The sequence below is a fragment of the Diplotaxodon limnothrissa genome, linkage group LG1 (genome assembly GCF_057381915.1).
Source record: "Diplotaxodon limnothrissa isolate DT_005_m linkage group LG1, D_limnothrissa_male_GT1.1, whole genome shotgun sequence".
Classification (NCBI taxonomy): Eukaryota; Metazoa; Chordata; class Actinopteri; order Cichliformes; family Cichlidae; genus Diplotaxodon; species Diplotaxodon limnothrissa.
In genome coordinates, this window is record NC_140596.1 from 15,129,533 (window position 1) to 15,153,355 (window position 23,823).

At 39.4% G+C, this 23,823-nt stretch overlaps 1 protein-coding gene across 1 annotated transcript in view; it reads left to right on the top strand.

Annotated features, from left to right (window-relative positions):
* The window catches only part of ush2a (Usher syndrome 2A (autosomal recessive, mild)), a 237,806-nt gene that overhangs the window by 150,533 nt on the left and 63,450 nt on the right, over window positions 1-23,823 (top strand). Inside the window, exons 54-61 of the mRNA XM_085369549.1 lie at window positions 424-579; window positions 1,035-1,198; window positions 1,398-1,607; window positions 11,717-11,919; window positions 12,007-12,119; window positions 12,992-13,220; window positions 14,472-14,640; window positions 14,767-14,988. Of these exons, the coding sequence (XP_085225675.1) occupies window positions 424-579; window positions 1,035-1,198; window positions 1,398-1,607; window positions 11,717-11,919; window positions 12,007-12,119; window positions 12,992-13,220; window positions 14,472-14,640; window positions 14,767-14,988 (1,466 nt within the window). The remainder of the gene's footprint in view (window positions 1-423; window positions 580-1,034; window positions 1,199-1,397; window positions 1,608-11,716; window positions 11,920-12,006; window positions 12,120-12,991; window positions 13,221-14,471; window positions 14,641-14,766; window positions 14,989-23,823) is intronic.

A 23,823-nucleotide genomic window follows, 5' to 3' on the forward strand; every position in this document is an offset into this window, starting at 1 on the left:
TCTCTGTTCTGCTCTGCTCAGCTCTGTGTGTTTGTCTAAGTGGGTTGGTTAAAAGGCGGCATTAAGCCCTTCTCTTCTGATTACAGCAGAAATTAGCATCACTGTAGGGAGAGGAAAACACAAACCCCGCAGAAAAAAAAAACAACGGATGGAGGGGTGTAGAGAGGGAGGGATGAGATGCAGTGAAAGAAGAATAGAAGAGGAGGGAATGAGTGATAAGGATAAGAACCAGTTGAAAATGTGCGTTTAAGTGTGTGTGTGTGTCTGCAAGCATCCATGGGCAGGTTTGTGTGTACAGAGGGTACAGTAGGTGTCTTTATGCTCAAATTAGCTAATGTTGGAGTTAATGGATTCCTAAATATCCAACCGTGTGTGTATGTGTGTGTGTGTGTGTGTTTTCTTTTATTCAAATTTCCCTTTCAGATACAAGTTGCTCAGACGTAAAACCAACCAGCCCCTGGCCATCACCACAGTTCCCACATTAACAGCCCAGTCTCCACCCCCCTCCGAAGATCTCCATCGCTGGCTCCATGTTTACTCCGGCACCAAATTGTTCTACCAAGATAAAGGCCTAAGCAGGTGAGATTACTGAAATGAGCTCTAGAGCAAACGGCAGCGCTGCAGCAAACCGTGTGTGCAGAGCCGATCGGCGAGCTGCTGCTGATGCCGATCTTTTAATACCGCTCAAAGATACATTAAGCAAATATCCCAAAGAATTAAATTGTTTTTCACACAGCGTCCCCTAATCTCAGTTTGGCACTTGGTGGAAGCACTTTTTTTTCCACCGTGCTTGCTAAACAGCTCTGGGTTTATGTCTCCACTGTGCTTTATTCAAGGAGTAAACTGAAAAACTTTTGAGTGTGTCAGCACTTTTCATTTGGCAGGACTTTTTCATGTGATGCAAGAAGAAATACAAGTTACTATTTTAGCACAACTATCAGATAAACATATTTTACTTTATTCTACCAGTATGTGGTTGATTTCCAGTTTAAACTAATGTTTGCACTACAAAGAGTGATGCTGCATCTCTACAGATTCACCCGTTTCCAGTACCAGTTAGAGGTTCATAATGATGTGGGAAACACGTCAGGAGAGATCGTTACAGCAGTGACCATGGCTGGGGTTCCCCTCCACCCTCCATCTCTGTCTGCCTCTACTATCAATCACACTGCTATACAGGTCAACTGGACACAACCATGTAAGATTAACTTTCTTCTTTTACACACTGTTCAGGAGAGGTGTTGAAACTCACAGCGTCTTGCACAGGGTCATGCTTTTATTGTATGATGTCTGTGCTGTCCTGTCTGTTTAAAAGAAAGTGACACCAGAGACTGAAAGTATCTTTTTACTTTCACTGACCTATCACTCTTTTCCATTTCTCTTGATATCTATTTTAGCTTTACAAGACCTACAGGGAGAAGTGGAATATTTCTTTCTCACAGTGGAGTCTCCAGAGCCAAGTCTGATCTTAACTTTCACCCCTGAGATCACCTCTGCAGTGATAAGTGACCTCTGGCCCAGTACCACATATCTGGTGTCATTACAAGTGTCCAACGGAGCTTATAATACATCTAAGGCAGTGGTTAATGTCACCACAGCAGATGGAAGTATGTGTATATTTTACTATTATCTTTGGCAAACAATATTTCTGTTTTGTTTTTTCATTCAGCACATGTTCTTCTGAGGTTGTGATTGTCTGTTTTTGAGCCATGGAGAAACCCGAATTGGGTCATGTACAGTTTCTTAGGACTTTCTGCATTCTTGTGAGAAATTGATTCAGGTTAAAGATCAATTTTTAGCAGCAATGAGTTGAACTAATCATTTTTGGTATGACCAGTTTCTCACATGGCTGTGGAGGAATTTTCAGAGGTTCTTTTGTGGCAATCTGACTAGCAAGCAATATTTCTTCAGTCTTTTTCTAATTGAACTCTCATGAACTTCAATAATTAGCATGAAACTTATATGCATGTTCAACAAGGAAGATCTGTAATCACTCATCTGGCAGCTTTACTGGGTACTTTTCTGTTTACACGTCAACCACTTTCCCACGGTGTCAGTCTCAACACTGACATCATTATTCTAGTCCAATCATTGTCTCGCCTGCCTTCTTTGAGCACATCAGCTCTGCTTTGCATGGTTTAAATCTGTACTCTCTGTCATTCTCCCTTTCAGATTGTTTTTCGTGTAACCCACCTTCTCCCCATCTCCACCTCAGACATCTCAGCCAGAGCTTTATTCAAGCCTCAGTCTTCATCTTCACCACCACCAGCATCTAGACTCTGGGGGGTCCTGTCCCAAATCTGTTCTGCCCTGATTTCTAATCGACAAATACATTAATTTCTTTATCTCTATAGATCATTTCTTCCAAGTGATCTCTCCTTATTGAAATGCTAACTGAGGAAAGGGTCTGAGATGTAGCTCTTGGATTTTTTTGGAGTTTCTTGGAGTGTTGTGTGATCTTGGGATGACTTTGTGGAAGCTTCCACTCTTGAGAGGACTGTGGTATTGTGTTACGTATCTGAATACTCCACACCAGCAAGCTACCAAAACTTCTTCGTTTATAGACGTGATCACACTTGCTGATGATCAATTAATTAAGCACATTTGATTAGCAGCACCTAACAGCTACTTCCTCTCTTAATTCCTATGGAAGCAGTAAAGGTGTACTTAGATTCTCAGAGGACTGTGGAGAAAAAACTTTTCTTTTCACATGACTGTACATTGCTTCAATTCAGCACACTTAAGTGTTGTGCCTGGGTTAACATGGATTTCTCTGCGACATTGTGCTTCACAGGAGATGTTAAACACATCATGTAGTCAGGCATGAAATCAATACAAAGTGTGTGAGGCAGATTTAAGGTGTTGTGAATTGCTTGTTTGCACCATAAGCAAACAAACACACAAAAATTGCACACATGCTATAGAAACACAAGCTTTGTTCTACCACTAACAAAAAAGAGTTCGAATTACTGTACTTTGCAATACAATTAACAGTTTACAATTCACAAGAACGAAGTGAAAAGTCAGGTAGAAGTAACAATGATTTGCCAAAATTAAATACATTTAATTTTTAATTTATACCAAATACCAACATTTACGGTAAGAGACACACAGACATATTACCTGTTGATGCAGTTAAAAACCCGATGTGGGACAATAGGATCACATAAACAATACATCAGAATGCAAAGCAGCAAGTATTCTATTGGTTATTCCATCGAGTAATCAGATAAGAAATACTTTTACCTTCTAATGAGCAATAACAAATATTGAAAAAAGAAAAAACACATCTGTCAAAATAAACTGCTCATTGGTTTCTATTTTAGACATTACAGTATTTTAATAATGTTACTGCATACGACATCGGTATTTACATGCCATATTAAAATTTAATTTAAAAAATAAATAAATAAATGATCATAAATATGTTATTATCAAATAATATAAGTTAGACATGGAACCTAAACTAATTTTAGTTTATAATAATTCAGTGTCCAACCTAAAAGCCCCAACTCAGTGGCTTAGAACTTTACTGGCCCATTTCGTTCTGTAAATATAACAAATTTTTCCCAGGATGGAAAAAAATCTTTTATATTTATATTTTAAAATGTTAATAGAGTTCCATTAATATAATATTATATATTATTTTCTTTTATTATATATTATTTATTACTTTAAATCTGATCTGAAAAATAATGTTATGAAAGCTTTGAAATAAACATTGTGTAGTACACCTCATGCCTCCCTATAGATTCACCCCTGTTTATTGCAGGTGTTGCAGGTCAATGCAAAGTGGTCTCACTTTCTATTGCATTGACCTACTGTCAGCAAGCAGCCTAATTTAAACATGTGTCAGACTAAGTTAACACTTCATTGCCATGTTTTATAGTAGCTTTACTTCTGTTGCTTTACTGTAGATTTTCACTGTGTAAAACAAACAGCGGGTGATGAAGCAGCTACAAAGTTCACTTTTCTTCACATTGGAGTTTGTTAAACAGGTGCTTTGATTAACGGCTGTTGCCGTACATTATGGAAAACCATAACCACCAGAACATTGATTGACATCATTACAATACAACTCTAATACTGCATCATCTGTTCCCGGAGCTTTAGCTGTCTGCATAATCTGTTAATATTTGTAAAATGAACAACTGGCACTCCTTATCAGGATATAAAATCTGGTGCTTTGAGAGAGGGTATTAAGTGGAATATGATTATATCAGTTCTTGGATCTACTGGTATTTCCCTTTTCAATCAGGGTCAGCTTTTAATACTTTTAACCATGAATTGTTCAGGCTATCCAACTGTCATCCCTACTTTTCTCTCCATTTCCTCTTCAACTTTCAGCCCAGTCTCTTAGCATTCAAGAGTTATCTTTCAAATCACTCTGTGTAATCATATGTCAGAGGCCACTTACCACTGTCTATAGTTTTATTTCCATCTTCACTTCCCTCTTTGAAAATCTTTCCATTTCTTTTTTTTTTTTTTCCCATATATTTTTATTGAAATTTTTTATAGTACAATACAAACAAATGTTGAACACCCTCACATTCACACATCCATCCATACATCAAACCTGCCTACATCACATTCAAATGTAGAAATGAGCATAGTTCTCACAGCAATACAAAAATACAATGGGTTTGGATAGACAAGATTCTCCCCTCCTTTCCTTCTTCTTTTCCTTTTTGTTCATAAATGTCCTTCACCTCCACTCCCTAAAATAGTCATATATGGCTTCCACATATTCACAAAGTCCCATTGTTTGCCCTTGGCAATATATGTCAGTCTTTCCAGGCCTAGAGAGATTGCAATTTCCTTCTTCCAGAGTCCCATGGAGGGAGCATCCATACTCTTCCAACATAGCGCAATGGCTCTTCTGGCTTGAAGTAGTCCGTAGTCCAGTAATTTAGTTTTTTTCCCCGATTGCTTAAATTCCCTTGGATATATTCCAAGTACACAGAGTTTTCCTATTAAAGGGATTTTTACCTTAAACACTTCAGACAGATATTTGATAACATCTTTCCAAAAGTCCTGGATTTTAGGACACTCCCATAGACAATGAAGAAGAGTTCCTTTTTCAACTAGACATTTAGTACAGATGTCCGGAATATCATTGGACATATGATGAAGCTTGACAGGTGTTATATAGGTTCTCATGAGCCATTTATATTGCAGTAGTTTAAAGCGTGTGTTTATTGTTTGTTTTTGTGCTTTTAAGCAAGCCTGGTTCCAGTCATTTTCATCTATGTCCTCTTGGATCTCCCTTCTCCAAGCATCCAGTTTATCTGCTGCTGAGTCTTTGGAGGAAAGCACCAGTAAATTATAATATATAGAGAGAAAACCTTTCCCTTTTGTATTCTTAACACATACCTCCTCTATTTTTGTCAATGGTGGAAGTTCAGCAATCCTTTGCAGTTTTGATGACAAATAGTTTTTCAATTGTAAATATTTAAAAAAATGCTTTGGGGGTATTAAATATTTTTACACAACTGATCAAATGTGAGCAGTATGCCATCTGCATATAGGTCTTTAATTTTTTGAATGCCTTTATTTTTCCATATTTTAAATCCCCCATCACTTTTACCAGGCGTGAACTTTTCATTTCCCCAAATAGGGGTAAATTGCGAAAGCGATGGAGGATCGCCCACATATTTATGAGCTGCATGCCAAATTATAATTGTATTTTTCAAGAAAGGGTTCCTTGTAGTTTTTTTTAATATCTTAGTGTCTGAAGAATATAGAAAAGTGTGTAAGGGAAGATCTGGAACAGATTTTTGCTCGATGTCAACCCAGGCTGGAGGTGTTGTTGGGCAGAAATAATGGGTGGCTGATGTTAGTTGGGCAGCCATATAATACCATCTGAGGTTGGGGACTTGGAGACCTCCTCTTTCATAGGGCAAGTAAAGTAGTTGTAAGCGGAGCCTTGCCTTCTTATTATTCCAAATAAATTGGTTAAATAGTTTGTTTAAACTGTCAAAAAATGAAGTTGGTAGAGGCAACGGAAGTGTTTGGAAGTAATATAAAAATTTGGGTAAAATTGTCATTTTTAGGATATTTATCCGGCCTATCATAGATACAGGCAGGTTTGTCCAACGGTTTAGCATTTCCGTGACCTCTCCTACAAGGGGATCATAATTTATTGAGGTTATGTCCTTGAGGCTTGGAGTGATCCTAATGCCTAAATATTTAAAGCCTGTTGTAGTTGTCTTAAATGGGGTGGCCACCACAGGGCTTCTTCTTTCTTCCTCATTAAGAAACATTAATTCTGATTTAGAATTGTTAATTTTGTATCCTGAAAATTCTCCAAATGTTTTTATTAATGTTACTAAATTAGGGATACTATCTTTCAGATTAGTCAAAAAAAATATAATATCATCTGCAAATAAAGAAATTAGATGGTCTCTTCCTCCAATTCTTGTCCCTGATATTCCTGCATTTGCTCTCACAGCTATGGCCAGAGGTTCTATTGCTAACACAAAGAGAATTGGTGACAGAGGGCAGCCCTGCCTGGTTGATCGCTGTAAATTAAAGGGTTTTGATACGTTATTATTAGTTAAAACTTGTGCTGTTGGATGTGTATACAATAATCGGATCCATTTCAGGAATGTTTCACCTAGTCCATATCTGGGGAGCACTTGTAAGAGATAATTCCATTCTATTCTATCGAAGGCTTTGCACGCATCTAGTGATAGCAGCGCAGTGTCCTCCCTATTGTTTTTCTCATAAAGTACATTGAGGACACGTCTTATATTATGATAGCCTTGTCTCGTTTTAACAAAACCTTGTTGATCGTCTGTTATCAAATTAGGCACACATTTATCTAGTCTTCTAGAGAGTGCTTTACACAAAATCTTCGTATCACATCCCATAAGACTAATTCCCCTATAAGAGGAGCATTCAGTCGGAGGCTTATTTGGCTTCAATAAAAGGGTTATTGTAGCTAATCTCAGTGAGTCTGGGAGTATTCCGGACTTATATGACTCCTCATACATGTTAAGAAGTGGCAGTATTAATTTATTTTTAAATGTTTTATAGAATTCCATTGAAAGTCCATCAGGACCAGGCGTTTTACCGCTATTCAGGTCGTCTATGGCTTCTGACAGGTCTTTTATTGTTAAATGACTATCAAGGGCTGTTTTATCCTCTTCTGAGAGGGTTTGAAATTTTAACTGATCAAGAAATGCATCTTGTGTTTCTCTGTTTCCCGTATATTCAGATTGGTATAAAGATTGATAAAACTCTCTGAAATTTTCATTTATTTTTAAAGGGTCTGTTGTTATAATACCCGATTTGGACTTTATGTGGGTGATGGCCTTTTCTGCTTGCATCTTTTTTATCCTCCAGGCCAATAATTTTCCTGCCTTCTCTCCTTGGTCATAAAATAATTGTTTGGTCCACATTAAACTTTTTGCCACTTTCTCTGCTGTTAATTTATCATACCTGGCTCTTAGAATAGTCAGATTGTTTAGTTTAGTGGGATCATTGCTCTGGTAAAATTCTGTTTCATTAGATTTAATTTGCCTTTCTAATGATTTTAATTCTTGGTTATATTGCTTACTCTTGTTGCTACTGTAGCTTATAATTTCCCCTCTTATGTAAGCTTTAAATGCTTCCCACCTAATACTAGCTGTGGTTTCATCTTTATTTATTTGAAAATATTGATCAATGCAAGTTTCTATAAATTTGACAAATGATGGGTCCTTTAACAAAAATGTTTGCATCCTCCATCGCTTTACACCTTGATCAACTTCGCCCAATCTAACTGATAGACATACTGCTGCGTGATCACTAATCACAATACTGTTATACCAACAGTTCTCAACACAAGGTAATAACTCTGTAGAGATAAGAAAGTAGTCTATCCGCGAATGACTTTGATACGAACTAGAATAACATGAAAATTCCCTGTTATTTGGATTCCTTGTTCTCCAGACCTCATTTAATCTCAAATCTTTCATATAGTTAAAAAGTATTTTTCTAGTCTGGGTATGAGTAGTGTCAGTTTGAGACGACCTATCCAGGTTAGGGTCCAGGGCGCAATTGAAGTCCCCTCCTATGATATAAAGGCCCTCCAAGGTTGATATTGTGAGAAATAGATTTTCATAGAAGGATGGGTTATCCTCGTTGGGGCCATAGATATTTATCAGGTTTATTTCTAACATGGAGATACGGCCCTGCACAATTACATATCTCCCGTTTGGATCTGTAATCACCCTCGTAGTTTGAAATGGGATTGACTTATGTATAAGAGTAATGACTCCTCTGGCATGTCTAGTAAAAGAAGAGAAATATACCTGACCCTGCCATCTTTTGGTTAATAAATGTATCTCTGATGCAGTAAGATGAGATTCCTGTAGGAAAATAATCCTAGAGTTAAAATGTTTTAGTCGGTTTAATACTTGTTTCAGTTTAGCTAACTTCCGTATCCCCCTAACGTTCCAGGTCGTAATGTTAACCTTCAAAATGTTCTCTTTAGTTGTCCTCTCCATAAAATATTGTCAGACTGTTCACTTAAATAAACAAAGTAAAGGGAAAATTGAAGAAGCAGGTTTGCACATACATTCACACACTCACACATACCAGATAAAGAACTTGTAAACAATTTCTGATTGAACATTTGCATTTCCTTGTTGGAAATGTCTCCCCCCTCCCTTGAACAAATTATTTGGAGGGCGTTAATCCACATCACTGAGGAGTAACTAGTCAACGCGACCTCTCCAAAACCCCATAAATCAGACAGTGTACACTAACCATACAATGATACTGATTCTTCCCCCACAATAAAGCAAAGTTTACCCTTGGTAGGACAAAACAAAACAAAACAAAAAAGACTTGGGTGAGGTTCAGCTGTTAATCTACAACCCAAAAACGATTGCAATCAAACTTAGAACGAATATGCGCTTAAAAACACCCAGTTATGGTAACATAAGTCCCACATAAATTCGAGCTCAAAATTTTATCTGTCTCTTATCAGTGACTCAATTACTGGTCGGTTATGTTGAAGCAGAGGCAGTCTTATGGAGTGTCTTAATGGTTAACCTGTTGTTTAACCAACTCACTGGTGATGAGCATCCTCTGCTGTTTCCTTCGGCAGATTCTTGTAGAATTTTTCGGCTTCTTGAGGTGTTGAGAAGAGGTGGATCTTCCCACCGTACAGGATTCTGAGTCTGCATGGGTTGTGCTGGAATCCACGGAAGGCATTGATATCAATAAACAGTTTGACAACCGGGTGAAATCCCCGTCGGATCCGAACCGTCTCCGCAGACAGATCCTGTGCAAATGTGATCTTGGCCCCATCATGTGTAATTTGTTGTTTTCTTGCTTCCCGATATACAAGTTCCTTCTCTTGGAATTTTAAGAAACGAATAAGCACCGCTCTGCTCTGGTTTGGTTTCCCGGAGGCAAGCGTGCGATGCACTCGCTCCAGTGTGAATGACTTGTCGGGCGCTAGCCCCAGCCACTTAGGTAGCATGATGTTAATAAAGTCGAAGAGTGATTGTTGCCCCTCTGCTCCCTCTTTTATGCCGAAGATGCGCAGGTTCTTTCGTCGTCCGCGGTTTTCCAAATCATCTGTTTTGGCTTCAAGAAGTGCGATTCGTTTGATAGCCGAGTTCAGTGACGTTTCTGTTTTCTCAAGTGTGCTTTCAACTTCGGCAATGCGGGCTTCGGCCTCTTCGATATGAGCCCCCTGGTTCAATATGTCTTGCTTTACCTCCGAGACTTTACCCTCCAGTGCAGTCACTGCGCTCGCCATCCCAGTCAGTCTTATATCGATGCTGTCCAACTTGGCTCCAAAATCCGACCGGAGTGATTTGAGTTCATCCAAAACCTCGGCTATGCTAGCCATGTTAGCATCTGTGTCGGACGTTGATGGTATAGCGCCTGTCTTGCGTCTTCGGGTAAAGATGTCACACTGTTTCACAGATGAAGCTTTTGACATGTCAGTGCCGTATATTCCAGACCACACTAACAGCATATGCAAGGGTTTTTTATAGAAAGTTTGTACACTGTCCTGAGAGCGACCTCGCTAAGCTGCCATCTTAATGCTTGGCCACGTGACCCCCCCCCTTTCCATTTCTTTTTCCTTTCTCACACATCTCTTCCTTTCTCACTATAATCATATGTCAGGAGCCTCTTTCTTTCGCTCTAATCTGAGTAGTATAATAAAAAGTGCATTAAAAACATTAGAAAATCATTAGGTGCTAAAGGCAAAGCATGGCTCGTTTAACTGAGGGGGCTCCGGAGGTAATTTCATTATTTTACAGCCATAAGAGTGCAAGCTCACACACACACACAGACACACCAAGGAGGTCTGATATATTTTAACTAATGCAGCTCAGCCCTACCAACCATCTTAACACCGCTTGCAGTCTATAGGGCAATGCTAACATCAGAACTAATTGGCAAGAAAAGTGCATGCTTGTCTGTGTGTGTATGAGTGAAAGAGCGCCTGTGTTCAGTATTGCGTTGATAATACCATCCTGCAGTAAATGAAATGTAGAGCTGCAGTTTGGGCTGAGGTAAGTGCTTTGGCAGCAAATGAATTGGGATAACGTCTCGGAGCTGGGTGCATTTTTACTTAGAATAATAAATGGAGTCTATATGATCACCCCTCTGACACACAACCCGTTTCTCTTATCAAATTCCTTTTCCTTCTTTTTTATTTTTCTCTCACACTCTGGTGTTTCTCTCTTTGATTTTGAATTTTGCTCACTGCGTCTGTGATTAATTCTTCCATAGATACTCTTCTTTCTGCATAATTCACTCCTCTCTTTTGTCCCACACTCTCTGAAACCCATTTCTTATACTCTAGTTTACCATCCTTTATTAATCACCATGCAGTAGGAGTTTTACATTTGCTAGAAGAGAATTTTTTTTAAAAAGTCAGCTAAATGAATTACGGAAAGGAATTAAGGGAATTACATGGAAGAGCCACTAAAGAAGAGAAACTATAATAACAGAATACAGAAAGAGGCAGTTATTCTGAGTGAGTGAGGTGATCGTATTGAATCTATTGTTCTTAGTGAAAATGCATTCAGCTAAGACAAGTTAACCCAATTCATTTGCAGCCAATGCACTTATCTAAACCCAGCCCACTGCTCTACATTTCATTTACTGCTACACAGCATTATCTACGCAATACTGCACACATGCAGACACACAGGTGGTCACCCTGCCTCTAAAACACAGTCACAGTTCCCTGTCATGTATGGATATATGGATAGTCTCTGCTTCTCTCTTTTCTCTCTCTTACACACAGACACACAAAGACCTCTAGAGTTGTATGAAAGCAAATATGATATTCATACAATGTTCCTAATTAACATGCATTTTAAAATGTTCACCATGAGGAACACATAATTTTACCATTTATGTCACTGACTAGAATTTTTAGAATTTTAGAATTTGAATTTTTTTACCATTTTAATGGTGTTTTTTTTGTAAAAATAAATAAATAAATACAAGCCCTTTACAAGCAATCATCAAATGAGTTTCGTTGTGAAAGATTAGCACTGATATACTCTTTTACAGCTCTGTCCATCTATTTTCATAACAGGTGGTATGTAAAAATTTACGTGTGTTGCCAAAATTCTTGCTATAATTTTATCAAACATGGTTTCACGATGACATGTCTTGTGTCATGTTTACAGTTTTCATGATCTGAAATAGTTTGTTTTCATAAATGGAGTCAATCATTGTGTGTACCTCACAGAGCCAGAGGGGATGTCTGCCCCAGAGGTGGTTACAGTAAACAGCAGCACAGCACGTGTCCTCTGGATCCCTCCTCTTCGACCCAATGGTGCAGTCACTGGTTACAACATCTATGTTAATGATCGCCTTCATGGCAATGTAGACAACAGCTCAGGGTCATACCTGCTGGGGGACCTACTGCCTTTTACTGTCTACAACATACAGGTACTCATACAAACAAGTGCAAATATGCAAAGAGAGACATCTACTGTAAACATATGCATCGTGTTTTTCTGTTGATGTGCTTTTTAGGTGGAGGTGTGCACAGTATATGCATGCGTACGGAGCAAGGTTACCAGAACTACTACTGTGGAGGACCTGCCTGCTGACTTGGCAACACCACATGCCCAAGTGATAAGTCCCAGGTAATTTACAAATGTACTGCCATTTTTTCATGATAGTAATTTTTTTTCTTTAACTTTCTTTGACAGCAAAACTTTTCTGGCACAACTTCACCTGCTTCCAAGGTGCATGGAGAGGATGAAAGAATTCACAAAGCAGGAACTCCAGCAACACTTGAGGGAAGATAAACAACTTTAATAATTGACCAACGCGTTTTGGTTCATCATGCCATGACCCTGATGAAGGCCACAAGCCGAAACGCATTGGTCAATTATTAAAGTTGTTCATCTTCCCTCAAGTGTTGCTGGAGTTCCTGCTTTGTTTAACTTTCTTGAAAAATTAAAAAAACATTGCTATTTTGTACTGTAAAACTAGATTTAGTGGACAAACTTTAAAGATTGCGATTAGTCTCTCAATTCTACCTTAAAATGAAAATAATCTACTACATTTTCCTCATTATAAAATTTGTTTAGATCATTGACATTTTATTTGTAGCCAGTTAATGGCATATGAAATGTTTGTTTCTCATGTGTGATGCAAACCACATTGTTGCAAATCTTGCACTTGCAGAAAAATGCTGATTTGTGGCTTATTTTTCTTCTAGGAAACTGAGCAAGTTATAACTCTGTATGTTGCTAAAAAGGTCTTTCCTCTGCCAGATGTCAAGAGATTAAAAAAAGGGGGGGAAATCAATAGTGTGAAGTGTATAAAGATACACACACCCTGACACGTAACTCAACTTTGTCAGGCATTAACCATGCATGAACGCGTGTGTATGTTTCAAAGTTTATGTGTGACTGTGTGGGTACAATTGTGTGAAAGGAGTGTGAAGGAGAGCATACCCCTGCCTATCGCTTTCATTTTGTTCTGGTTGCCCCCCTTCTCTCTCTGTCAGGGTGGTGAGATTAGATTGGTCCCATCCAGGCAGACCCAGTGGGATCATGCTGGGCTTTGAGGTTTTAAGACGTACCCTCAGATCATGTGCTGGTGGGTCAACAGGGATCACATCCGCCATGGGGGAGGAGTTAAATGGCACAGGTGGTTTAAGGTTTAGATGTTCCTACCTGCAGTGTCCGGCAAGTCATGGTGTGTGCAGCACATCCTGCTTCCATCCAGACATACAGGTGATTATGCTGCCATCATTTTCTACTCATAAAAATATCTATTCTTTTTTCCAACCATGTTTTGAAGAAGGTCAGGTTAAAACAGTTTTATTCATATTGACATTTGTTTAGGGTTTTTTTTTTCCAGTGTTCACTTTTTTCATCTTTTTTCTGCTATAATCGTCTCTCCCCTGCCCTTTCCACTTCAGTACTTTAGTCTCTTTTAACTAGAAGTTGCCATGAGTAAACATTAAAAAATTTGCTGTACAACAACAATGTGCAAAAGGAGATAGATGTCCAGGGTCTTGGCTGCTGATCTGAAGGGGAGAATGCATAATCCCTCAGGATAGTATGGTCGTCACCACAGAGACCAATAGGGAAGTGCGAACACTTCCTTTTCCATACACCCACTTTTATAAGGGATTCAGAATCAACCTCTCAGTGATTAATTTCTCTAAACAGATTAACTTGTCATCTGCATTGACTTCCATCCTTATGTCATTGAATGCCAGCCAAGTTGGCACAGTGAATGCCTGCTATACATTTCTCCCCACATTACCCAGGGGCAGAAACAGTATCAACAACATATTTACAAGTACACCCACTTATGTACTGCAGGAGAATATGCTGAGATTTAGCACATGCAACATATGTGCTTAAAGAGAAGGGCTTTATTTTACAAATGTGTACACAACACACACACACACACAGGCTGACAGAGGCCTCTCTGCACAGCTAGTCATGTGAGCAATATAAAGGAGTATGGATACATACTGTATTCGTCCTTGTTTAATAGAACCACATAAGTTATTTCCTTAATGTAGTCCCGAGTCCCAAGTAAGAAAAACAAAATGTCAGTGGGTTTTTTATATAAACAAGGAGTGATGGAAAACGTGGAGTTTCTGACTTGATTATGTGAATATAATAATAGAAAGTGCTAACTTGTGCACCATGAGCTCCCAGTCAGGATTGAGCTCCCAAAAAGTACCACTGTACCTTTTAGTCAGTCTAGAATTCATAAAGTTACAGATGTTATATGTTGAAAAGGTTATTTAGAGTCATGGCGTATTTGAAGAAACCCTGAAACTGTTAATTTTGGCATGAGTATTTCATTACAATCATCCTAAAATAAATATCCCCCGCCAAAAAGTTTTAATGGCCTCCTATTTGACTTGCAGTGCCACAGTCAATAATCTCAACTTTAAGTATTTGTTTGAGTTGATTTTATTTACATATCATCTTATACGTTTTTTTCAATTGCGTATTAAACAGGTTTGCTGCAGTGGAGTAATTTACACAAAGAAGCCACATCATCACTGCTGTGAGGACAGCTATTTGAGTTTGAATAACTCCTCCAACCCAGTCTGCTGCAATGGCAAACTAGTCCCATCTCTTCCTGACCATCAGTGCTGTGGAGGATATTATGTCCATGTGAAAACCAGTGAGTTCCAAATTACTTTATGTAGTGTGTTTCCACTAACCTCAAATCTATTGTGTTCTGCTTTCATGGGGTTTGCTCTTCTTCGTGTTGCTCAAGTGTTTACTTCATTTGTCCTTGTCTTTGTAGATGAATACTGCTGTCCTGACCACTCGCAGGGCCGGGTCTCTGTGGGGCTGGGTGACAGCTGCTGTGGGGGGGTTCCTTACTCAGTGACAGGCGGCCAGCTCTGCTGTAGTGGGACCCTTCATGATGGCTATGGGGTCCAATGCTGTGGAGGCCAAATCGTGGATAAAACACTGGTGTGCTGTGGTGATGCTGAGAGGGGTGCAGTGCATAAATATGCTCCAGGTGAGTAAAGAAACACATGGGTCAAAATGTAAGCTAGCATTAGCTGTTGTTTGAGTGTTTTTTTTCCCAGTGTTGAAGACACGGTTGTTTAAGTCTGACAGCCTGATGAGTTGTCGTCGTATCAAATTTTGTCTGGAGACAAAGTAAAGGCCCTTTTAAAAGAAAACTAGTTGCTGTGGTGTAAGAAGGATTTTGTCAAAGTGAAGTTGGTGGTTATGACTTAACGTCTACCTAGGGAAAAAGCGACAGGAGAGTTGAGCAGAAGAAAAAGGTTGAGAGATAGACACATGGTGCAGGAACGTAGGGTCGTTTCCCTTTCTTTCTCTCCCGCAGTGTCCCAAAGCACCCGGATACCATGGCACAGATGGGACTGTGCGCGTGTGTCGGTGTGTTGGTGTGTGTAAATGTGTGTGCCATTAGACATCTTTGTCATGGCAGATGATGATGAAACACACTCAGGATGGCACCGTTGAGGGCACTGCCAAGCACACAGCAGGAGAAATACACACTCATTCTCTCTCATACGCACACACTTTTACACATTTAGACGTTTTTCAGGCGCCCCCCATACACACACACAGAGTCAACAGGGTGCTCTCGGCAGGGTTTGCTTGAGTGTTGAGTGCCAGAGAAAAACACGTGGACTCTATTCATCACACATAAACAATGGCCCCATATGGGCTGGCCTATAGTACTCTGTTAGCCTATCCATACACACACTCACACACAAAAGCTCTACTTACGCAGAAATATATAAATTGCTGATTAAAAAAATTAATAGAAAAGAGTTATTTTTCTTTCTTGGCTGTTCTTTTTTTTTTATTTTTACCCCCAACCTGTAGTTTTTATTGATTGTCAGTAAGACTCTTTTGGAAAGTTGTTAAGTGTTAACTTTCTTCCTAGTAATCCTTTGTAATTTAACATATATTATTATATTCCACCTCATCATGCCATTGCCCATTTTGTCTCATCTTTCTTTTCTTCTCCTCCACTGGATCCTCTGTTATCTCTTCCAGCTGAGCAGGCTATATGGTCATCCTTCATTTGAGGAGGCCTCCCAAGGAGTGCATATGCTCCCTACCTCTTCTTCCTCTCCATCTTCTCTTATTTCTCATCTCCTCTCCAACTCTGTCATCTTGTTTTACTCAACTCGTTTCCCCAAACTCTTCTGCTTCATCCTCTGGTCTCTTGCTCTTCCTTTTTATTCTCTTACCACGTTTTCTTCTAACTTTTCCTCCTCTCTCCCCTCCCTTCCTTTATGTGCCCCCTTCCCATCCACTCATCAGTCATTAGCGTTAGCTTCCCCATTGAGAACATATGGTATGATGGATCGTAGGGCTAGCGGCGCTAGCAAGGCTAAGGGCCATTTGCCGGGTGCATTGCGCTGTCGGGGAGCCCTGGGGCCAGCTATGCAACCTCGACCCCACACGTCTGTTTCAAGACAGTCACACACAACATGCGCACAGCAACACTATTATAGGATAGGCTACTTAACCTTGGCACCACACACTCTCATTTCTCTTTCTCATTGAGTGCAAGGTTTGCTATTTTTAATGATGCAGAGAGACAAATTAATGTGTAAAAGACAGAGAAATGGAAAGACGGAATCAGAGAAACTAACAACATCAGAATATATGCAGGTCACTTTTTTAAAGTGAGTGAGAAACAAAAAGTAACTAACTCTATATTGTATAACATTTTGGTATAAACACTTGCATTGAATGAAAAAATGTCAAATTAAACAACTGATGCAGAAAGAAATGTAAGAGAAGGAGAAAGTATTAAAGAATAAAAAATACTGAGTTAAATGCAAACACACAAAAAAGATCGGAAGTGAGTAATAGAGAAAGTACAAGGAAAAACCCCCCAGAGGAGTGGTGAAGAGCTAGATGGAGCAGATTAAAGGAGGAGTGAAGGGTATCCCATTGTGCCCAGCTGATAGACTAGGTTAGGCTGATGTGATTATGGGGTCCCTGAAGTGCGATCTATCACACATTACCGTCCACACTGTCAACAACCATACACACACACTGCAGGGGAACAGCAATGCCAGGAGACAGCCGTCTGGCAACGGATACGTGTACCGGCTTGTGTGCACATGTGCACACGTAGATAAACACACAAGCATTCAAACACAAACACAGCAACAATCAAGCATCAGTACACACACACCTGTATAAAAACTTGCATGTGATGACACACAGAGTTGCATGTGCTTGCACATTCATCCAAAAATATACACATGGACACATGTGCTTTGGGCTGGACTATTTGATTTAAAATGGGAAAGCTCCCAGTGTAAATCAAATGAAATTGAAGTGGGTCAGAAACTTACCTCATCCAACCCTTCTCAAACACAAGAAATCAACACAACAACACACATCAGTGAGCAGGGTTCAGTCTTTCTTTCTGGTTGTCCTGCAGTAAAAGATTTGGCATCAGTCTTACTTTCATTTTCTGAATTGTCTTCCACTCATTTCCGCTTGGGTATCATTATTTATTATTTCAGTGGCTCATACTGAAATGTTTTAAAGCTGCAGTGACTTGCATGTGTTTTTGTTTACTTGTTTGTTTGTTTGTTTGTTTGTTTGTTTGTTTGTTTGTTTGTTTTCCAACTCAAGCTCCTCTCTAGTGTTACTATCAAATTATTATATACTAATATTCTTTTTCCAGCTTATGACTATGATAATAATAGCACATCTGGAATGTATTCACAATACTTGACATTCCGTATTTTGTCATAATCCACCCTTATTTCTAAAAACATCAAATTAATTTTGACCTCATAATTCTTCACACAATACCCCATATTGACAAAGTGAAAAAAGTTTGCTTAAAATTATTGCAAATGTATTAAAAAAATTAAAAAAATATATATATATTGTAGTTTCTCCCATTTCCAGAACTCATCAGTAGGGATAGGTATCGTTTAGGTTTTATCCGATACCAGTACCAAACCGGTACTTTTGAAACGGTGCCGGTGCTTAAACGGTGCTCGAAACGGTGCTTAAAGAATGAAGAACACAAAATTGGTCCAAAAACCTCTCATGTTCAGCTGTTTTTTTTTGTAAAAAGATAACAATGTTAGCCTTTTCTGCAGCTATAGGGGATTTATGGCATCACTCTTGGCTGGAAGCAGTGCTTAAACAATGGAAAAAACACAAACTTTGTCCAAAAACCTCTCATGTTTAGCTGTTTCCCTCTTTTTCTTTGGTCATTTCAGCCTTTTTGGCCAGGGTGAAGGGAGTATCTGCCATCAAACAAGAAGACAGCCGCATGTAACTACGACAGTGTTTGCTAGTTCACCTTACATGCATTAATTTAATAACGTGGTTAGTGTACTCAACGTAAATTACACACGAACAATATTAAGCTACTCACACAGAGAAGAACGGCTGCTGCTGCCATCATCATCCTTCATCATTTCTGCTACACTGGCAGGGCTAGGGGCCAGGACTCTAATCTTCGGGTTTTTGGGGGATGTTGCTAACTCCGGGTCCGATAACAGGCAGCACACCCGCAGTAGATGTGCTCGGTGTGAGGTCTCGCAGCAAGCTATCAAATACGGCACATTTTTCGGTTTTTAACAAAATGCTATACGTTGCCAGGTGTTTCATCAGATTCCAGGTGTTACCTCCTTTGCACAGTATCGCGTTAAAGCACTTGTTGCAGGCTGCTGAGTTTTTGCTGTGAAGTACAGCCAGACTTTGACCGCTTCACCTTGGGCATTTTTAATCTGTAGCTCTGCTCTAAAAGAACGTACATACCTGGACCCGCTTACTATCCTCAGAAACGTAAAATGATTGGCTAGAATCCAAAGTGTATGACGTCTCAGAAAAAAAAAGCACCGAAATAAAGCACCGAAATAAAGCACCGAAATGTGCGCTGCTTTTCGGTCTGATTACTACCGTTTATGTCAGAACCAGTGCCCATCCCTACTGATCAGTTGGGATGGGGAGCATCAGTGCATGGACATTTTTAGACCTCTCTAGAGATGTTCAGTTGGGTTCAAGTCTTTGTGCTGGCTGGGCCACTAAATTGTCCCAAAGCCACTCCTTGGCTATGTGCTTAGGGTCTTTGTCCTGTTGGAAGATGAACTCTTTCCCCAGTCCAAGGTCCAGACTCCTCTAGATCAGGTCATAGCAAGAATGACTCACAATACATTGCTACAGTCTCCTAGCTCCTGCTGACAAAAAACCTCCCCACAGCATGATGCTGCCACCATCATGTTTCACTGTAGGGATGATACTAGCCAGGTGATGAGTGGTACCTGGTTTCCTATTTATTACATCAGACCAGAAAATGTTGTTTCTTGTGGTCTTGGAGTCCTTTTGGAAAACTCCATGTGGGCTGTCATGTGCCTTTTACTGAGGAGTGGCTTCCATTGACCATTCTACCATAGAGGCCTGATTGGTTGAGTGCTGCAGAAAAGGTTGTCCTATTGGAAGGTTCTTTTAACCTCCTAGGACCTGGATGTGGACATCACATTTTGGGCTGTCTAGACCAAAATACTACATTTGCCTCTACAAGGGCCTGATATCCACTTACGAGGACATTATACTGCCACTGCTCTATTGAAATTTTAAACAAATATCCTCATATGTGGATCTCATTTTTCTCAGAAACAAAAATTAGGTGAAAAAAAATCTGGTAATTCTTTGTTTTTACATTCATTATGTGCCAATCAGCCCAAATGTCAAAGAGAAATTAAAAATGCATGCCATGGAAGAGTTCGGGTCTTAAGAGGTTAAAGTGACCATCGTGTTTTTAGTCACCTCCCCGACTAAGGCCCTTCTACCCTAATTTTCCAGATTTGCCTGGAGGCCAGCTCAAGGAAAAGTCCTGTTGGGATGATGGAGCCCACTGTGCTCATTGAGACCTTCAATTCTGCAGAATATTTTTCGTACCCTTGCCCAGATCTGTGTCCCTGTCTCAAAGGTCCACAGACAATTACAGTACTTGGACTTTATGGGTTGGTTTGTACTCTGACATGCACTGTTAGCTATGGGACGTTAGACTGGTGTGTGGCTTTCCAAATCATGTCTAGTCAACTGAATTTACCACAGGTGGATTCCAGTCAAGGTCTAGAAATATCTGACTGAGCATCTGTGGAAATGAATGGGCTTGAGCTGAGCTGAGTATAAATGCAAAGGCTGTGAATACATATGTACGTTTTATCTTAGTTTTTTAATTTTAATACGTTTTCAAGAATTTCAAGCAAACTTGTTTCACTTTGTTCTTTTGGTGTATTGTGTATAGAATGTTTTGGTGAAAAATAAGTTTAACCCTATTTGGAATAAGGCTGTAACATGACAAAAAAACAAGTGAAGTGCTGTGAATACTCTCTGGATTCAATGTACATTAGTTTTGTGGTGGGAATGTTTCTTGTGGTTGAGAAGATCCAGTCTGTCACCAATGTGGATCCACTGGAGCTTATTGTCCGTCTTGTTTTGTTTTTTTTTGTTTGTTTTTTATCTATCTGTTCAAATAACACTTACAGTATACACCTACAGTATATACCATCAGTAACAGCCAGCCTAATTTCTACTCTGGGCAATTTTGTAGTTTGATGTATTATTGTGATGGGCCATAATCCTTTCCTCAGTGTCCTGAGTTGTTACACAATAACACAAAGTCTCTGTGCTAAATCCTTCTCTTCCAAATCTGCTGGTTTGTTTAAACAGCTTCCATTTCACTTTCAAGTAGATTAAACACTGTTTGTTTTTGGACAAGAGAGCCTCAGTTTTCCCACAGTATTTCCTCCTGTGCTGCAGGTTCGAGACCAACTTTTAAGCTTTGCTCCTCTTTTCTTCTTTTCCTGAGTTTGTATGTAAGATGTTTAGCTAAGACTTAGGTGAGATTAGATGGAGTTTAAAGGAACTGAGTTTGGCGTCTTTGGCCTCCCGTTGGTTCCTGACTCTCCTTAAGTCCCATGCCTCACTGGGCTCTATCATTTAACCTTTATACTTTTTCATTATCATGTCCAGATCTGCCCTTCAACCCCATCAAATCCATCTCTCACTGTGGGTGCTACCATAAATGCCCTCCCCACTTCAATTTTTCTGCAAGTGAGTGAATCTTAAAAAATGTGTGCATTTCTTTAACTCCTTCTCTTACTCCCTCCCTCTGTCCCAGCCCAGCAGGCCCCATCCAGACGTTCAAGGACAAATCTGAATATCCCTTTTCACCGTTTAAGTGTTAAAAGCCTGCCGGTGCCGGGGTGTTATCTTAACGCGCCTTGCCGTGCCATCATCAGAGCGCGTGATGAAAATGGCTGTGATGATGCTAAAAGAAAAAAAGAGGAGGGGGAGAAAAAGTAATAATCAAATATGTTTTTCAAGGGCACAGTGACCATTTGCTGGAGGGAAATTATCCCAGTAGTTAAGCTAGCTCACTCTGAGCCTGGTGGAGTTGTGAGAGTGGATTCGTTTGTGTGTGTAAGTGTGTGCAAATGTGCAAGGTGTATTACTTCAACTTAGTGCATGCATCCTTTCCTTCTTCTCTGTTGCTGAGTGTTTTTGTATCTGTGTGAACATGTGGTTGCTTTTTTACATATATCTTTATGCACAGAGGCATAGATTCTTTGCATGTCCTTTGATTGTTTATGCCAAGAGATTCTCATCACTTTCTCTGTGTGTATGTATTTCGGTTTGTGTATGTGTGTTTATCATTGCCAAAAGCCCCTCATCAATGATGGGTAGCAAATGGCCAACGGTAGTGCATTCCAAACAGCAGCGTCTGGCTGCTTTAGAAGATCGAGTACTCTCTGAACACAGGAAGACATTTCTCTCTCTGTTAATGTATTTATGATGATGGCTTTTCTATTAGGTTTACTTTAATGACTGGCAAGAATAAAACCAGAGGCTGTCAGGAACACAGCACACAGATGAGGTGTGTGTGCGTGCGTGTGTTTGTGTGATTGTGTCTATGTTGTATTTGCGTTATTATATTTTGTTTGTGTTACTCTTGTTGTTACATGTTTTGGATACATTAAAGTTGTAATTTAAAAGTATGCACACACATGCAGATTTACATTTACAGGAAGTGATTACTATTGTATGAAATTAAATATGCTTATCTGATACAAAGATGGACATCGTTGCATTTAAAATAGTTTTATATCAGTACCCTTGAATAACCTTGAACAAGTCCAATAGGCAAATTGGCATTTCCGAGTTTGCCCTGTAATGCACATCTACTAAAAATCTCAGATGAGTTTGAATCTCAGTCCAGGCCAGAGGTCAAGTTTCCTGAAAAGCTTGTGAATGCAATAACTTGAGAACAAGACGTTGTGTGATTTACAAAATGATACCATAGGTGCATGTACTAGAAGGCTGTGGAAAATGAGAATGTCTTTATATTTTTCCCATCCACTCTAAAGGGGGCTATTTTATGTATCATAAAGATCCTGAAAACTTTTTGGCCAGCAGATCGCATCCATTCAACACAGTGCTTGTGATTCCAGTAGATACACCAAGGGGTATTTCAGAAGCATCGCAGAAGGAGCTCTTCACTCTGTATCACCTAAAGTAGCACACATCAAGCTCCACAGAGCAAGTAAATAGTGCAGGAAGTCAAGCACAGGAATGGCATAACGACTCCTGAAGTCAGAGCTGGTGTATTCTTAGAATTGAAGTTGAGGAGAAAACTGGTGGATTAGTAGAAAGGCTTTGATATAATAAAAAAAAAAAGAAAAGTTAAAAAAAAAAAAAAAAGAAAGGTGGGTGGGTGGGTGGCAAAGAGGTGTAAGAGTAAGTAATTGAGTAATTCAAATCCATCAGGACTCTCTTGTGGGGTGTTTTCATATTCTCCGTGTACAGGTTTCCTCCAGATACTTCCTCCAGTTTCCTCTTATAGTCCAGAGTCATGCATGTTAGTTTAACTGGGGATTTTAAATTGACCAGTGGTGTCTAAGCAGAAGAAAACGGAGGAATGGATAGATATTAATTATCATTAGTTGTAATCAGTATGTACTTTAAACCATACAAACAAAAATTTTATATTTACTGATTCTGTCATGAAATTTGTTTTATTTTAGAAGATCTCACTGCATACAAAAAAGAAAATCTTGCTCATTTCATATCATTTAGTTGTTCTTTTTTGTGTTGTAAATCTGTTTAAGTCTTTTAGTTGTTGGTGTCTCCTAGTCCTCATCTCATTCTGTGTCCTTCTGACATATCGTTTAAGCACACATGAACAGCTGCTTCCTGTGTTTCAGTCTTTAGTGAATCCCTGTTGGGTTTTGAAATTTTAACTACTAGCAATCCATTCATTTGAGCTTAGCACTCACACAAACACTTAAAGCGTTTATATGCAAAGATGCATGTACAAGCACACGCCCAGCTGGTAATATTGCTGAGATTAGAAAAAAAGAAAAGAAAGATGTCGGAAAGGCAAGAGGACATCCCGTCAGCTGGGAAAAGAGTATGTGTGTGTGTGTGGATTTGATTATGTGTACGCTTGCTGCCTCAACATCCAGATGTGTGCGTTCCAGGGGAATACTGTGCACTGTGTGAGAAAGTCAATTCACAGTGATTTCATCTCTTGACATGGCATATAGTTTGGCCTCTATGGAGCAGAAAGTACACACACACACGTTTTTTTGTATTTCAAGTTGAAAGAGTTGCTCTTTCTTTGACTGTGATCAGCACAGAGCTGAAAGAGAACGTTTTCATAGGGCTCTGTGCAGTTCTGTGAAAAACTAAGTTCACCCCACAATTCACTAGCCTGCACTTTCAGCGGTATTAACATGAATTTAACGGTTTCTTTATGACTAAATCAGTGTTTCACATCATTCTGGACGAATTTTGGCCCACCCTTCTTTATGATGGTGCT